The 18663-nt window shown below is 39.9% G+C and overlaps 1 protein-coding gene across 5 annotated transcripts in view; it reads right to left on the reverse strand.

Moving 5' to 3' along the window:
- RASGEF1A (RasGEF domain family member 1A) overlaps nucleotides 1–18663 on the reverse strand; it is a 171513-nt gene that overhangs the window by 23258 nt on the left and 129592 nt on the right. For 4 of the 5 annotated variants that reach the window (XM_063338874.1, XM_063338873.1, XM_063338870.1 and 1 more), the window contains one exon: nucleotides 1754–1933. In XM_063338874.1, coding sequence (XP_063194944.1) covers nucleotides 1754–1933 — 180 coding nt within the window. Of the gene's footprint in view, nucleotides 1–1753; nucleotides 1934–4529; nucleotides 4682–18663 lie in introns of those variants that run through there. The other variant, XM_063338872.1, reaches the window with a different exon arrangement.

Here is an 18663-nt window from a genome sequence, read left to right on the forward strand (position 1 = left end):
AACGTGTCCTACTGTAGAGATGAATTTGGTTTAATGCTGTTTTCCATCTCTCTTTCCCTGGAGTTCCCTTGATTGCTTCTGTTGTATCTCTCTCAGCTGTCAGCTTGCTGTCTATTTAAACTGCAGCCTCCCACGGTGGGGTCCGTGACTGCTTGGTTTGCAATGCTCCCTTACAAGGGGGTATGGGATAGCACCATGGAAACTAGCAGCATTCCAAAATAAGTTGTACACCCCTTAAGTAATGCTTGCTTTATAGAACCATTTTCAGGGTAGCTGAGTTGTAACTAGATCTTATAACCAGAACTATAACAGATCTTAAAAGTAATGATAAGGGATGTGTGTTAGCAGCTACTTAAAAAAACTTAGCTATAATCCAGAAATCCAAGCGGCAAGTAACTGTATACTAGTATCACACAAAAAACAAGGAACTGACTCCTTGGAAGGCTTAACTACATCAGCCTAAAGCTATTCCACTGGTATACCATACCACCTTTACCTGCTGCTTTCTTCTGCATCTGTTCTACAATATGTATTTGGGAGCAGGGAACAGAGATTTAATGTCTAACAGTGGCCCATCCCTCTGTGCCTTATAAAGGACTTGGTACTAAATCATTATCTGTCAAAGGTAGTGCAATTATACGTTAGCTATATTAAAATGTAAGATCTAGGATTACTTTTGAACTAGAATATTAAAAAAATCCTGGTTTTGCTTTTTTAAAATCTTCTGGCAATTTTCCTGCTTATACCCACTGAACTCTCATATGGGGCGTCCCTTTTTTGTGCATGGCGATTGTGAAGATGGGTGCTTGGAAGTGATGTGAAACCACAGTTAAAAGTTCTACATGAATTAGACTGAGAAACACACAAGAAGATATAGCATGGCCCATTACCACATGCATTAAGTTCAACATACAAGTTAATAGTGACTGCAATTTCCCACCCCCTTGTTAGTCTTTACAAAGAGCTGGGATGCTTCTGCCATAGCTGCCACTTTTTCAGAGCTCAAATGGAATATATGCTATATAGCCTCTCTGATCTTTGGCAATTTGTTTAAATAACATCTTTCATTACTGGGTACAAGGGGTTATTTTAAGTGATAAAATGATCTCTTAATAATATCCTAGGTTCAGAATCTTATTGCATGCCCTGGAGTTATAAATCGTATTTACTTCAGGGGACTGCACTGAGGATGTTTAATCACTTGCAAATCGTTTTCAGGCTCAGGAACATACATTATTACAGTGCTGGCCCATTACGATGTCTTGAGAAAGAGAGCATTTTAATTAAAATCTATTTTTGTGTTTTTTTTTTTTTTTTTTCCAATGGCCTAACTAGGAGATGCATGGAAAATTAAGGGGGGAAAAAACCCAACAACCTAGAGTTGGTTTTAGGTCTCTTGCCCTAGGTAGGAGCCAGTTAGTAGTTAATCTTGGCTGCATTAGAGCTAAAGCAGCTTAGAGGGATTGAAAAATCTGTGGCTAATGCCGCTTTTAATTGGTTCTTAAGGCACCCACTTGGGTTCAACATGGCTTTATCTTTCTAAAAAGTGCTCTCATTTAAAAACAGAAAGGACGGTATCCCCATTGAGCAATATCTTTAGTGAATGAGTATGCCAAGTAAAATAAATGCATCTTTAGCCTACATCTTAATCTTGAATCAGACAGAGGTAGAATTTCTTGAGGGAACGCCAATCCAGATACTAATGCAGTAAAACCATGGGGGGCAGGGGGGGAAACCATCAGTGCCTACTTACATCTGGATAATAGTCCATGGTGGGTACCAGGCGCTCTATCAAGGCCTCCAGTGATCCAGAAACAAGGTTCCCATCCTGATAAACAGGGTCCACGCATCTTTCTCCCATATCTGGCTGCACTTGTCCACTACAACTGGAACCAAGCATGCTGGAAAATATTGGCGTCTGGGGCATAGTTTCCTGCAGAAGCAGTAAAAAAAAAAAAAAGGTTAAGCTTTCTTCCAGGATGTCTTATGTGTGGTTTTAAAGAGGCATACACTAAATGCAATTACGTATTTTCTTGAAAGCAGCCTGGGCATTAGAGCTCAAGTTCTGAACAAGCACTTGCACATCTGTAAGCTGGCTTTGGGGTTTAAAGTGCATTTTAAACTATGTCACTAAGGCTGCAGATGTAGAAGCTGTAAGAATTTTCTTCGCTGTACTTGATTTTTCCTTTCTCCCCGGTTTTCCCCTGGCTCTTTATGCATGAAACTACACAGGGATGAAAATGTAAAATGCTTTCTGAATTTCAAAGATACTGAAGCAGCGCCTTACTGAGCAAACAAACAAAAAATACTGTGCCTTAATGTCACTCTTTTTACTCTTTTTGGAGTCAGATCTTTGGCCAAAATACTTGACTTGTGATGATAAATCCTTCACCATCTCTCTAGCTAGATGTAACCCAGGTCTTGACAGAAATGCATCTTCTCCTGCACGTGAATTTCACTGGAAACAGTGGGGGACGTACTGTCTGAACAAAATTGCCTTTTTTTTTTTTTTTTTTGGTACATGAAACCATGAACTGGGTGGAACTGAAATGCTGTGACATGAACTGTTATATACAACTCTAATAACAGTCTCTTTGGAGACTTTTGCTTAAGAAACAAACCTGCTGTCGCAACACAAAAACCACACGAAGGTTTGGGGTTTCCACCTCCCTCCCCTTGGCCACAAGCTATATCAATATAGTGTAGTTACCAACTGTGAGTAAACTGTGGGGGTTTTTGTTTGTTTGTTTTAAACTGGGCTACTGCTTAAATATATGCAGAAAGCTAAACAAAACATCCTGCTACTGTATGTAAAGGTTGAAAATACTGTTCAGCATCGGTATCAAAACAGGTCCCCCTGGCTGCTGAAATAGTTAAGACTGTTCAGAGGTAAAGTGAAAAGAAGGCAGTGTTAACTCTTTAGCTGCTGTTTCACCCTCTATGAAACAAACACGATAATGTCATGCTCTGAAAAGCACTTGGTTAGATAAAAGGGATTAGGCCATTACTAGTACCTTCAAACTGACAGCTGTTTCTAACCGCACTCATGTCATAAGGACGTAAGTCCTCTCTGTAGCAATTTTTCAAAAACTAGTTTAAGAACTGAAAACCTTAAATGCTATAAGGGGGATTTAAGTTTTTTTTTTTTTAGGTAGCACTTGAAAAAAAATTGCACAGCATAACTGTACTTTGTGCCTTGCAATAGAAGAATACCTTCTTCCTCTCAAACTCTGATTCAAAGTGATTATTTACGTTTACAACCTGGGATACAAAACACTTTTTCTGTTTTTAAGCTCCGATGAATGCTGGGTGCGTTCATAAGGAAAAAAATACCAGTATTAATTATACTTGTTCATCAAGGTGACAAATTTACTTATATATCAGGCTGATAACTAGAACATTTTTGTGGCTTTAACCAGAAGACGTTTATGAATTCATATGTGATACAGATATTAGGGAAGTGTAATTCCCGGTAAGTTAAAATATAGCAGCTGTTTTAATAGTGACTAGGGAGACAACTTTGAGCGGAGCTCAGTTTCAGAACTTCAGGATACAGAGTCAAATAAAACAGAAAATGCAGGACTTAATGGTGTATCAAAAGAAATGAAAAATGACGATTCTGCACAAACAGGCATTAAGGTTACTCGGTATTTCACAGATTTATCTGTTAGGCCTCAGTTTTGCAGTGCAGGACAATCTGACACATCACTGGAGCATACGATGAAGCAGCCAGCTTTGCTATGCAGGCTATCTAACTCGCCACTCATTTGGGTTTTTTTTCCCTTTTAAGGACCATAGCAATAGCGCTGAAAGCTACTTCTCAGGCTGTACAGGCTCTGATGGGCGCTGCTGGCTAACAACACGAAGTTGTACAGGGTAAGGGAAGCTAACCACCACTGAAAAGGTGCTTTAGGAGGAAACATCCCGTTTCTGCCGCCAAGTGTTTTTAACTCCTTTTAAGCATAGTTGCATCAGTTCTGTTTTTAAAGACCCTGTAATGACCCCCGCCGGATTGCCAAGGCGCCCAGCCTTTCCTTGGGGGGGAAAAGCCCTTCCCAGCGCTGCCGGCTCCAGCCTCCCCGGAACGGCCGAGGGCCCCGATCCCGCGCCGAGGGGCAGGCAGACCCCCCGGGAGGGCCGTTAGTACCTCTCCCAACCGCCACGGCGCGCTCGGCCCCTCTCATCCACGCGTTCCTGGGAAACTCGCGGTGCTCTCCGCACGCACCACAAGACCCCCGGCTCTGCGGGGGTGGGCGGCGGCGGGCAGCACCTCAGCCAGCACCTGCACCCCTCCCGCCGGCGGCGGTCAGCCGGCCCCGGGCATCCCCCGGCCGCGGAGGAATTTCTGAGGCAAACCCAGCCCTCCCTTTGACCGTGGTGGGGTTCCCCCACCGCCCCCCCCACGCCGGTACTATCAAGCCGCCACACCGGGGCTATTCCCCGCTGCGAACCGTGTCTTCCCCACCCGCCCGGTGTCCGCACGCGGCAGGTGGGGGTCCCGACGGCAGCGCCCGGCCGCCCGCACTTACCCTCATTTTCCTGGGCGACGTGTACATACGCGTGGGCAGCGCCGGCGGCCCCGCGGCTGTGACAGCTCTGCCCGCCGGCAGCAGAGCCGCCGCGGCGCGGCCCGCCCCGGCCCCGCTCCCGCTCCCGCCGCCCGTGACGTCAGGGCCCCGCGCGGCGCGCCCGTTGGCTGAGCGTGAGCGTGGCCGGTTCAAACGTAGCCGAGCCAACGGCGCGGGGGCGTGGGGGGTGCGTGCCTGTGGGGAGGGGGCGCGCGCCTGTGGGGGCGGTCGGGCCGGTGGCCCGCGGGGGGGAACGTGTCGCCTCTTCCCTCTCCGGGGGGATCGGGCTCACCTTGGTCTGACCGCCGGTGCTTGTCCCGAAGGTACTTTTTTTTTTTTAAACATTTGATCTTTATAGATTATTTGGTTTTGGTTGTTTTTTGGAAAAAAACCCCACCCCGTTCTTAAGGGAGCAGGCCGCTCGTTTTGCACACCCCAGGCGCTGTGCGGGTCGCTGAAGGCTCCTTACCCGCGGCCGTGGGGAAGCCGCCCCGAGGCGGCCCGGGGTGCCCCGTATCCCCCCCGCTCCCCGCTCCGCGGGGGAGGCGGCTTGAGGGCCCGGGGCTGCCGTTCTCCCCCCGTAAGGCTGTTTACGCCGGCACGGGTGGCAGCGCCCGCCGTAATGAGCACACCGCCGAGGGATGCCGCCCAGCCCTCCCTGCTAATAGCTGTTTTTATTCTCTCTTCTGCTGGAGCTGTTTCTCTTTCTACGTTGCCAGGACCAGTCATCTGATAGTCCTGGGCTGGTCACGGACTGCAGGGCTGGCGCTGGACCAAGCCCTGCTGTTTCACAAGCAGGCTGGGTGTGTATCTAGAATCTCATCTCCCATAGAAACGCTCGGTCGTGGGTACATCCAGCCACCCTACAAACTCAGGAACGACTGAGGGTTGTCATTTTCGCAGTCTTCCCCCATAGAAACGTATGTGGTAGTCTAGTGGAAGGTGTCCCTGCACATGGCAGGGGGGTTGGAGGTAGATGATCTTGAAGATCCCTTCAAATGGAAACTGTTCTATGATTCTATATTTTTTCCCCATTCTGTTTTTCATCATACTTGAATTGGTATGTTTCAGTATTTGCCCCGTTGTCTCTAGGCATTCATTAATTTTTTTTTTTTATTATTAAGCTTCTGATTTACTGGCTGTGTTTCAATATGTAGCAGAAGGCTTCAGTGGTTTCCATGGTGATTAATGTGGGAAAAGCCTTTTTGGAAGTAAGCATGCCAGTCTAGGTAGGTGGGCAGGGTAAACGAATTTGGGAACATGCACATACTTGGGAGTATAAGGAATATATATTCACGTTTTCTCACCATTTGAGGACAAGCACTGTCATCCATCCTAAACACGCAATAATTATAAAGAGATTTGTAGTTACTCATCATCTTTACAGCTTGCCTACTAAATTCCTTTTTGGTTTCCAAATCTTAACAGGTCTACTATAGAGCTTATTTCCCGTAATAAAATGAGCTTTTTCTCTTAAATGACAACTTGAAAAGTCAGTCCTCTTTCTCCCTGCCAAGTCTGCTTTGCTGTTTGTCTCACTCCCATATCTTGGCTGTACTCCACAACCTTTAGAGCATGCAGGTGTTGTAGCAGATCTGGTACCTGTTTACTCAGAGGTTTTCCTCAGTTACAGCAAACTGCCTGCCTGGGACACCAAGGAAGTCCCAGGCGGCATGAGCTTTGAATCCAGCGGTCCGACCCGCTGCACTAACGTTAGGATGTTAGTGTGTAATACTAGAGGGGGGTGAGGAACAAGTTTTGTCAAGTCTTGTTTAAACATCTTTAAGGTATTTGTAAAAGGTTATCGAAAGCATAGGAGGTAGGAACACATAGGCTAACACTGTATAATAAATATGATAATATTTCTTTCTGAAGGCAATGAACACCTTTTAATAACTCATCTAATATTTACAGCTAAGAACAACACCAGCAAATCTGCAAATAAGTACACATGAAAAACAAGTATTGGATCTCAGTCTGTTTCTGTGCTAATCTGTTTTCCCACCTTACTCAAATATTTGCTGAGGCTTGTAGAAGTATACGTCCATTAATCTTAGCAAAGCATACATAGTTAATTGAGCTCTAGTCACAGATTCAATCTGTTGTAAAAACAATCCCTCATCTTTTTGTTTGTTTGTGTTTTGGGGCTTTTTCTGACATCAGAAATTAGATCTAGCCTGTTATTGGAACTAAGAAATGTAGGAATTTAGGAATGTTCTAATAGAATTAAGGTAAACTATACTAGCTAGGCATGCTCTCTCTTCTCTGAGAGTCATGTATCTGTATTCTGTTCTATAGGCAAAGGCCTGTTATACAACCTCACAATAGGCACTGTGAAGAGCACCTAAGGTTTCTACCAAGGTTTGGAATAGCTGATGGACTGTACTTCTTCCCCAGAGTACAGATTGTATAGGAGCTGATTCTTGCTATAGTTTGATAAAATCCAAAGTAATATATGTAGAGACAAATGGCTGAGACTTATCCTGTTCTCTACAGTTCCTTATATTGTGCTTGTTGGCACCGTATCAAAGTGTTTTTCCGTATTCCTCTGTTCTGCATTCAAGCAGATTCCCTTTAAATTTTTTTTTATGTATACATAAAGGGGTATGTGTACATACGTGTATATTTCTTGTTTATCTACATACCTCTGTATATGTATATAAACGTTGGAGTGTGTATTAGAGAATGCAAGTTCAGGGAAATATATTTTTTTTTCCTTTTCTAGCATACACTGTATTGCGTAGTTTTACAATGTTGTTGGAAACGTTTTTATAAATCAGAGAAGTTGAAGACCTAAATTCAGCTTGTATAGCATGTAACAGATGAATCATATTATCCTTTTATTTCTATTTCTCTATCTGTAAAGTGTGGATCATGACCTTTAGCTATCTATATGCCGAATGTTGAAATCTGTCGATACAGAAACTCTCTAAGGTCTAATTGTTTTTGCAGTTATGTAAGTTCTCTTCCTTCTCAAATTGCTTGCATTTTGAAGACGTTTTCATTAGGCATTGCCTCATGTTACTGGTGGGTGGACCCTAGAGCAGGTTTAATCATCAGAGCCTGTACTTGTTCTGCAGATTACTTTTGAGGCAACGCTGCTGTGGTTCAATCCAGCTGGTCAGAGGAGTATCTCACTGCAGAGTGAGTCAGCAGCAGTCACTCCATGACTGCCTCAACCTTGAAGGTTGCTTCAGCCCCTCTTACACTGGCTAACATCAGTATAACACGTTCTATTCTTTTACGATCAATAAACTGGACTGGCATTTGCAGTATTTGGATTCTATTCTTGCTTGTGCCTACAGACTTGCTGGACAAATTGTTTAATCTCGTTGTGCTTCAGTATTCATCTCTGAGATGAAGGATGTTTTCACACCGTTGTGCTTACTTTTTTTGTGTTTATATTTGGACAGTAAGTTTTTGCTTTACGGCGTTTGGATACAATTTCCTAGTAGAGTTACATCTCCTCTTAAGTGGAAAGTTGCTGGTCAAAAACTTGGTGAAACTGAGGAATATTAGCAAAGAAAAAATGGGTGAAAGTGAAGGAGAAATCAACTTCAGAGTGAAGATTATAAAGTTAGATGTGAGAGTCAAGGAAGAAGGAATGAGGTTTTTCTGCTGGTCTCAGAAAACAGCGTTTTGGAAACAATTTACTCAAATGTGTCTGTGTGTATGTTTAAAACATAACTGTACTTAAGAAAAGCGAGTAATTATAAATGTCATTAATGCTGATCTGAGGCTGTAGCCTTACATGTAAAGGGACTGTCTTAGAAATGATGTCTTTGGAGCTTTCATTGTCAAGCTACTCAAGTCACTTCTTGGTCACCTTCCACGCAGATCTGGTGATTATTAACATTTGGTTTCATTTAACATAGTATGTCAACATGATTTAAAGCCCCAGCATCTGCAGTGAAGGAAGCAAAGAGGGACAAAACCAGAGGAACCGGCATGGAAAGTGGACATAATTGTGTATGGTATGCTTCATAGTGTTGATTAAATAACAAAATGGGATCAAGTCTTCATCTATCCATTCCCACCTTTTTATGTACACAGTAGGATGACTACAGCACATCACTTTGGTCTTTGAAGCACAACTGGGTTTAGTGCACAGCCTTGTTTCTTACTCTGAGGTTGAGTCTGAGCTGTTACTCAGAGACCTACAGGCCTTGAAAGTGTCCATGGTATAGAAGGTCACTGTATTTGCATATTATATGATATTCTGTTCCAGTAGTTTATTATATCTACAGAGCAGTATGATTACAGAAACTATTTTGTATGCCCGTCACCTTTACTAGTATAGCAGTATATTCTGGTTCTTGCATTTTGTAAGGCTCTGAGGCATATAGCCTAATATTTGGAACATGAAAAAGATTGGTGAATTTAAAATGTGCATTATGTTCATGGTTTTTATTGATTGATGGCCTTGGTTATAGACTGAACCATTTTGTCTGGACCTGAAATAAGGAATTTGTCCAGGAAAAGCCATTAAACTCCGCAAGCAGTAACAGCAGTGGCCTCACATGGGTCTCTTGCATGGATGCAAGGTAGCATGGACCATTTGTAAGAATTTATAATTTAAGGAGTAGAATGTAGGTAGAGCTTCAAAGCCCCAGGCAAGTGTCTTTAGGGAATGTTAGGGTTTTGGTTTTATTTGTAGGGCTGCACAGATATTCAAGATTTCTTTGTTGCATACAAATCTTAAGATACGAAAGCTGTTCTCAAACCACTTTTAGATGAATTTGAAGATTTCTGAATTTCAGAGATTCATGCTGCAGAATAACTTGATGGCATATTAATAACTTGGCAGCAGATGGGAGTGGGAGAAAAGAGTTTTAAATCGTGATTCTGAACTGAGTAAAGCTTTTTAAGCTTGAGACTTGAATTTAGGTTAAACGCTCTCACCATTAGTCTGTGGTTATTACTGACCATGCCTTTGTCTCTCTCTCTGACCTGGGACACAATGAATCCTTCCACATAATAGTTTTGTCAGAGCCAATAAATGTTGTGGTTTGAAAATGGCATTTTCCATTTTTAAAATGTTTTGCTGAAGAGGTCTTGACCAGCCCTACCCCTGAGATATCCAGCAATTTTCAGATCAAACCAAGCTGAAAATATAAGAACAACTTAAAATGTGGTTCATCGCTATGTCTATTTTCAGTTCTACCTGAAAGGGAAAACTAATTGTGAAAATTCAGTTACATATCTGTGGAGCAAACTATGTTTTCACTGGCATAAGGTCAGCCCTGTGACACCATTGAGAGTAAACTGCTGAGCAGTGTGGAACTGTTTTTTCACTGATGCTCAGTACTGTAGCTCCCCCTTGGATTGAAAGGAAAGCTCTTCCCCAGGATTTAGAGAAGACATGGTGCTAATCCCCAGTTTTTTGTGCCTCTGCCAAAATAGGAGATGTAACATAATCTGATACAAATTGCCTATGATACTGGTGTGTGGCTGTTAATTAGTGACTGAGATTTTAATGGTTATTTTGGCACAGCTGCCTGAAGAAGTTCACTAGTAGTCAGTTTGGTTCTTGATTTTCATAGATGCTCCAGTCATAGAATTCCGTAGTTTTTAGGAATTATCTTGCCTGCTAATTGAGATTTACGGTACATCCAGTTGTGAAACAACACTGTAATAGATCACGGATGTCCTTATTATATTCTTGATTGCTGTGGATGAATCAGCTTTCATGTAAAAAAAAAAACAAACAAAAACTCAAAGGCACATAAAAAGGAGTGATACTTCTCCATTGAATTAATGATGTAGCAAGAGAAACATCTTGCAGGGGTCTGAGGACCTCAGGTCATTTAAATGCATAGGAGAGCTAGTCAGGGAGTGAATGAAAGGAAAAGATCTCAGAAAAAGATAGTTGGCTTAGCCTGCTCTGCTTAAAGGCACTGCCTCAACTTGTCATGTGTTAATGATAATTTAGGCAATCAGGGTGTAGTTAAACAGCTGCTTCTACTATAGTTGTAGATTTGTTCCATTCTTATTCACGTTTTCTGGAGGTGATGGAGTCTGCTCACTGTTTCTCATGTCTTATTTTCCAAGACAGACCAGAAAAAGCATAAAAAAGCTGGTTTTAATGTTTGCGATTTGGTCTGATTTTGACTATAACGTGAAAGAACAGAGGTATGTTAATGTAATATGCACTCTTTTTATTAATTTTATTTGAGGTCTTTTTAAACTGAATATTTAAAGGCAACTGATATTCTATTTTAAATTGGGTTAAAGCTTGGGTTCAAGATGAAGGAGTTCTGGTCTTATCCTAGCTAGCGTGTCCTTCACTTGCATATTCATGCTCTCTTTGACACAAGCTATTCCAAGAATGTGCCACCCTGCAGAAAGTGAAAATCAATTATGCCAAGAAGGGAGCATGTATATACTTCAGCAATTTGGTGCCCAGGGGAAGAAAAATCTGCATGTCTGCTGATGTCAATCTTCTTGATATGATATTTTTGTAAATGCACGTGGGTTGCTATTTCTTTTAACTGTCTCAACAAAAAAGTTTATTTTTAGTGTTATAAGCTTCAGGGCATCACAATTAGCAGATCAAAGTTGCCAGTCTGACTAGTCAACCTTCTGTTTGCTTTAGCAGAAACTATGACAGCAGGACAGCAACATTGTTAGCATTCCCACAGGTGCTTTGGAAGATTCAGTGATCAGTGATGGGATCGATTTCGCTTTTTTTTTTTCTTTTCTGTTTTCAATCTCTTTAGTTTTACAAATTTTATTTTACAGCTGGTGGTGAGAAATGCTGGGCTGTTGCACTCATTTGCAGTAACTCACTTGCAGCTGTACTAGTATACAAACAAATTTCTATTAAACGTGATGTATCTGTCTTACCTGAATTACTGCAAGTAATTCAGTTCCTGTACACATCTATTGCTTGGATTCTTTTTGCTGACACAGCCAAGACGTTCAGCAGCAATTATTAGGGAATTTTTAGAGTGGGCTAAAATCTGCTCAGTTTACAGGGCAGTTAACAGCTGTTGGTTTAATTCTAATTACTTTATTTGGAATAGAATTAAGGGTGATAGTTTTAACAATATCTTGAACAAAAGATATGGAGAAATATTGAGAAAATAAAGTTAAATATGGTTTAATTTTAACAAGAAGTTGTCACCAAACTAAGTATTCAAAAGTTAATTTATTTTTACGAAAGCATTTTGATGAACAACAAGAACTAGCGAACAGATGGATGAGCCCCCAAGCCTACTTACAAATGTGCGTGTAGATGAGACTATCAGCTACAGTGTGTTTCAGCATAGTTTGAGCTACTTGGGAAGGTCTTGTACTATCATATTACAAACATGGTGAATAAAAAAAATGTATATTGATTTGATGCTGAGTAGCACAGAATACCAGACAATGTCTCATATATATGTATATTTATCCTATCTTATATATCATAGGTCACAGCCTCAGACTGTCCAAGCATAAACTATTGAACATGAAACACTAAAATATGATGGCCCTATATGGTCAGATTTGCACTGGATTAAGGTGAGGACTAATCTGCAGGTGAACAAACCCCCTGTTATATATGTGCATAAATATTGAAAATAATAAAAAAAAAATTCAGAGAGCTACCTGTATGCTAGTGTAATTAACTGAACAATTATTTAGTCTTCTGTTTTGCTAAAGCATCTTGACATAGTCAAGTTTTGCTAAAGCAGTTCTGTTTTGCTAAAGCATCTTGACAATCAGTCAGAGAATTAACATGACTGAGCTATACTTCAGCTCAACCCTTTATGACAATATCTGTATAAGGAAATAAATGAAAGTCAACTACAAATAAATAAGATTTAATGTCTTCCTGGAGCTTTTATTTTCCCAGTGCTCCGTATTGATCAAGTCACAATTCAAACAACTGATGACGAAAAAACAGTGTGTGCCTTGAACCTTTTTGGCTTTCCCATTTAGGAGTGGCACTCTCTGAAGGCTAGCTATATCATAGCATGCTGAGTTTCTTTAATTTCCACTTGAATATATCTTTTTCTTTCTTTTTTTTTTTTTTTGAAACACTTACTTATTTTGATGTCAGTAAGATAATTCTTTGACTTCGTCAGCCTTTTCTCTGCCTTTTTCAAGTTCATTGTACCAATATTAAAGATCTTTTAGGGAGGCTGTTTTATTATTTTACTTAAATGTTACACTCTATAGTTCCCCGCCCCTTCTCACCAGAAGAGGGAGAATCAAAAAGTATAAAACAAATATAGTGAATTCAAGAGCGCTGTATGCTCTGATGTGTCTGGGTTTCAACCTCACTGCTGCTGTTTGTCTCGCTCCAGTGGCGTGAAACAGATGTCACATCATCTAGCAACTTCAAAGGGGATTCCCCAGGCATGAACATGTGGCAAACTTAAAGCTGATATTGTTTCCCCATGGGCGGCATGTTCCTTCTGGTGCTTGCTTGTGTTCCTCATTAGACTAGGTTCTTGGGCCTGCAAAAGCTGTGCATAAAATGGGCAGAGACGGTTTTACTCTTAGCTCAGGTTTGGAGACTGCTTTTAAACTTATCTGTGTTTACTTTTTTTTTTTTTTTTAAATTATCATTTTCATTTGTGTGGGCATGCTAAAGCTCCCTAAAATAAACAATCACTTTGGTGAAAGATTTTGGAACTAGAGCTCAGAAATCTGTAGTCTTTGTAGAATTCACAGAGTGCTCCTGTGGTTGATGCTACTTTCCTTGTATTTCCTATTTTCTCAACTACCTTTTTTCTCCAGAGCTAGAAAAGAGAGAAACGTGTCCAGATCATAGGTATATCTGAGGAGAGAAGCTATAGAGAGATATAGGCTGGGCATGCAAAACAGATAGCCATCTGTAAATAATGGCTGCAATAAAAATAAATTCAATAAAGAATTAAGTGTTTTTCAGACCAGTGGCCTCCACTTGTTCAGGAAAATATGGTCAAGTCTCATATTTAGTTTTCTCTCCACAAATTTTCAAAACAAACTGGCATCACTATACGTGCAAAATGTAAAATACTATGTAAAGCTCATGCTCATATATATATATATATATGTGCATATATTACATAGCAATTAAAAAAGTAACAAAAAAATATTAAATAACTTTGGATAGCAAGATTGAAAGGGATTTATTTTTTTTCCCTTTCCCCATCCCTCCGTGGTACCAGTCTGTGTTCTGAATTAATACATAGTTACCTACTGTCTGAGAGAGATTTAAGCTGGTGGTTTAAAAGTAAAAGCCTTCCATGTCATGTCAGATTTCCTAAGCAGTCTATTCATAAAGGCCTTAACTTTCCTAATTATAAGGGAGTTTTGATGAGGTAGTACTTTTACATTTCTGTAGGATCTATATGCAGGAAAATAACTCCCAAGGGCTTTGCCTTCAAATGCAGCCATTTAATAGTAACGACTTAACTGTGTTGCAGTACTGATTGATAATTTGAGAACTTTCACTGAAAATGGGATTATTTTTTATTTGTGTAGGAGAATAATTCCTTATGAGCAAGTTATGATTTTCTCTTTTCTCATTAGCGGCTCCCACAGGACATGTGCATGGCAAAGATGAGCTAGAAATCCTAAATTTACAAGACATCCCACTGGGATGTAGTTGTGCTATAGATTTAACTAAAGGGAAATCAGGCAGCCTAATCCTGAAGTAAAAAATGCAGCTTGGTTCACATGAAGTTTTGCAAATGCATTAAGTGACTTAGATAACTATCTTTTCAAATTTGTTAATGAAGTCTAACCTAACTTAAGTCAGTGAGATTTAAAAGTGTTTAGTTGTGCATGTTCAACATGTTTTATAGACATATGTTAATCAGGAGAGTTCTCTGCCTAACTGAAAACACTGTATTGTATCGTTTTATGTTGTTCCAAAAATGATTATGAGCATAATAATAAATATTATTGACAAAATTATCCCATGATTACACACCAGTCTGCATCGCATTACTGAAATAGGTAGGCTGAGGAATTTGTCGTACTCTACTTTGATGCAAGACCAGCCCAGAAAAGGAGAACAATTACATTGTTCCTACTTCCAGGTTCCTTATTGGATCTGCTGTTTTACTGGCATAAAAATTGGGTGACGCAGGAGAAATTTGAGACTATAGAGGCACTCAAGTGTTGGTATTTTAAAGGTCTCTGTTGTAAATTGAGCACAATCCTGCCGTATGCCCTTGGTAGATGAAGTCAAACGTCCACCCCCTCTCACACCTACATCTGTTGAACTAAAGAAGGCTTTGTTCAAGTGGAGCAGCTGGTTCTAGGAAATGGAATTGTAATTTTAAAACAAAAGATGAAAAGCACTGTATATACTAACGCTTTTTATTGGTAGTTATTTTCTAAAGTAAATGAAAGCCTAGAATTGCCCTAGCATTGCATGGTATAGAAGATAATAATTCATAACAGCTAGTACATTAATTAACTTTTATAACAGATGTTTTATGGATTTGTTGAAATGTGTGCTTTGTTGTTTTGTAGTTCCCAGCGAGTCTATTGAGTGATATAATATTTTGTTTTTGCTAAAGCTTGTTTGCTGCTACCAAAGATCAGGAGAATATGGGATTGCTTTATACAGTCACTTTGTTTTTATGCTGTGCAAAATACTAGCAAACTTAAACTGAAGTCAGTGAAGGGAGGCAACGCAGGATTTCAACAAGGGCATCTAAATAATGGTAGAGATAACTTCATGCACAAACCACGAAAAATCATCTCTGGCCCGTTGACAGTTATCCTTGTCAAAACTGCCACTAACAAGGCACTGTGCTCAAGTGCCAGCCGCTGCCTTACTGGAAAGGTTTGCTTCAGATTGCCACAGAACTATGACGGTATACAAGGTAGATAATGGAAAACAGATCTCTGATAAGAGTGCAAAAACCAAAGAAGTAGCCATATATATCTTCTCATTCTTACAATCTGGACTATCATGATAATCTTCTGACATCAAATCTTTTCCCCAAAATCTACAAAGTAAAATAGAATTGTAGGAATATAAGACAATGTTGTAACGCCACTGGGCATCTTTATCTGGAACATGGTATGGACATCTAAGCAAGAATAGCTTGTCCAACTAGAAGCATTACTACTTGGAAGTTGTTTATTACTTAAGATGCTAGATTATTTAAATTGGTAAGCTTTCTGAAATGAATTAAAATATACTGCTCAGCACCCTTTGAGGATCAGGGTCAGTGTGTTGACCCATCTGTTGGCTAATGAACCTTCCAAGATGCATCCTTTGACTTGGAACAAACTTCTCGGCTACTGTGGTAAATGACAAGTGTTTTGATGTGGTTATTTCTTCTAAAAAAACCTCATAAAGAAGTTAGAGGAAGTTTCACAGAAAAGTTAGGCTTCTAATATTATCCTGAAAACATCAGAAGTGCATTTGAAAGCAATTTATAATCTGTCACAAACTCCGTTTTGACATATGTTTTGTTAATTGAACTTGTGAGGATGTGCAATTCCAATGTGTCTGTTTAAGGAAGCAGTGCTGCTTACCTGTTTCCACATATTCACAGCTAAGTTAAACTTTCATCTTTATTCTGCTCAGTATTGCTGTTTCTACTAAAACCTAATACATTATTCATACCTGCTTCTAATTTTGGCCTAACTTTGAACTGGAGATAATTGGAATGTCTCCAATTGTCTTATAAGTTCACACATCAAAGAGCATCAAGTCAGCAATCAGCATTGTTCTTGTGCTATATGTATCTGTGTGTTTTGAAGAGTGAGGAAATACTGTTTTGCTAGTGATATTGGGACATTCCCCATTCTCCTTTCAAAAATAAATGAGGATAAATTCATAATGGTCTTACAGAAGGGGAGACATAGGTTATCATGTCCAATGCTGCAGGTCTGGGTCTTAGCACAAAACTCATAGGAGGCAACAGAACTCATCTAAGTAACTTCAGTAGGTTTTAGATAAAGCCCCAAGTTGATTTTCAGTGTTATCGAATCATTCCTTTCTCTTTGGTGCTGCAAGACTGTCATGGAGAAATTGTGAATGCTTCCATGTATCCTAGGTATCCTTTATTTGCTTTTCTTCTACTCATACCTGTTTCTTCCCCCCCCCCCCCACCTCCAAACTCAACCCAAATTCAGGTGAAACTGGTAAGGAGTGCAGTGAGAACTGGAAAATGCTTGCTGTTCAAGTAGTGGGATTTGCTGGGTACCAGTGCTGGGTAATTTTATTGAGTACTGCCTGGCAGGATGCAGTGTGCAAGGTCCTGCTTTGCTGAATTAGCCTTTGATGTACAGCAAGTTTATGGCTTGAAATGACACCTGTTTCCTAAGAAACTGAGAATGTAGTAAAATACATGGGTTGTCCTGCAGGAATAGGAGATATGCTGAGTATCTGAGACTTTGATTAGGATGGGGAGAGCAGGGTTTATGTGTGGGCTAAAGAGTACTGCTTGAATTGCTTTGCATTGCAACTGGTTTGAATCCGATCACATCAAATGAAGGAAACTTGCAGAGGCTCAAGTATGTCATGTGCCTAATTCCTGTTTGAAATTTTGCAAATATCTCATAATAGCTACAGTTGTTTAATCTTTCATGTGACCTCACAAATATTACGGTGTCGTTTTCTCCCTGCAAGCTAGATGCAGTTACAAACAGCCTCTCGCTAGCACACACTTATAGATATTTGCAGTGTATGAAATGATGAAAACTGCTTTTTTGGGATCAATATGCTAGGCACTTTACTGCATAATTTGCAATAAACCATATTACTTCTTTTCTATAATCACAAGTCACTGTTTTCATTACTGAGCTAAATGGCCTCATTTTTTTACTACTCTTTTTTCCTTATAATCCCTTCCTCTACACTGTGAGATACACTTGACTTTCAAAGTCAGGTTCTGTGTGTGTTTCGTGTTTTAAACACAGATACAAATTGTCTCATTAACATGCCTAGCAAGAGCAAAAATTAAAGATTTTGCTAATGTTTTAAGTCTGGATATACTATCTCTGTCGAAGTGATTATTAATATTTTACACATCTAGGAGCTCCACCAAATCGAGATCATAGCACTCCAAACATTACAGCGCTGAAGTCACACCCCAAGTCAATACACATAGGTAGTACTTGGATTTATCTTGAAGTTACCCATTCAATTTCCTACTAGGATCTCTGCTCAGTTTAGAAGATAACTCAAGTTATTACAGACTGCAAGTGGCTGATATGTCTACCTTGGCAACAGAGAAAAACTAGCAAAATACAGTTTGAACTAGATTCAGGCATCCATAGATACCAGCAAGATCAGTACCAGTAAGTGAAAATCTAGTCCCTTGTTTTATAAATGGATCACAATTCTTCTCTGCACCTTTGAGTTTTTCTTTTTATATTGTTGATGAATAAATAGTAAAAATGTTAATTAAAAAAATATTAATAAACTTCCCTGTCTTGAAGAATGGTTTTTACTATGTCTGTTGGGCAATCAGGTAGTTTACTTAGAAGTCACTTAGTTGTTTTTAGAAAGTAGTTAATAACTAGGGACATTTATTTATTCATTTTAAGCGCTTTGGTTTCACATTTTGCCCAAAAGGAGATCTTTTGCAGTTGATTATTGAAATACTGAAGTAGTTAAAAATGAAAAGGAAGGATGTTTAGCGAGTCTCCTATGCTCAAATAGTTTTGAAGGTGATAGCTCTAAGTTTTCTGTGATATTTTTTGCTTTTGTATAAATTATGTGTTGTCTTGCATTTACCAGACTTTAAATTTTACCAGACTTTGGACTAGATCCTGAATGCACATGCATCTGTATGGCCAGAGAGCTCCAGTTGTTAATAGTTTGGATTCTATTTGCAAGTCCTGTCTGAGGAGACTCTATAAGTTAAGTCCAGTGTTGTGTGCTAACTAGGAAGCTTACAGGTAAATTAATGGCCTGACTTTATGAATACAAATAAAACCATATCCTTAGTTCAGTGTGTGAGCTCTGATCTGAGCAGTGATCTGGAATAAGACAGTAGGATAAAATAATGTGGAGTTTGCCTTTAAGCAACAAAATACCCATTCCCAGAAGTTACAGCTGTGGATTGGTCCAAACACAGCAGAAAACTTCTTGCTTCAACAAGTGAACGAGTTGCTTTTGAAAGATGTGAATACTAATTCAACTACT

Source organism: Chroicocephalus ridibundus, chromosome 6, assembly GCF_963924245.1.
Source record: "Chroicocephalus ridibundus chromosome 6, bChrRid1.1, whole genome shotgun sequence".
Lineage (NCBI taxonomy): Eukaryota > Metazoa > Chordata > Aves > Charadriiformes > Laridae > Chroicocephalus > Chroicocephalus ridibundus.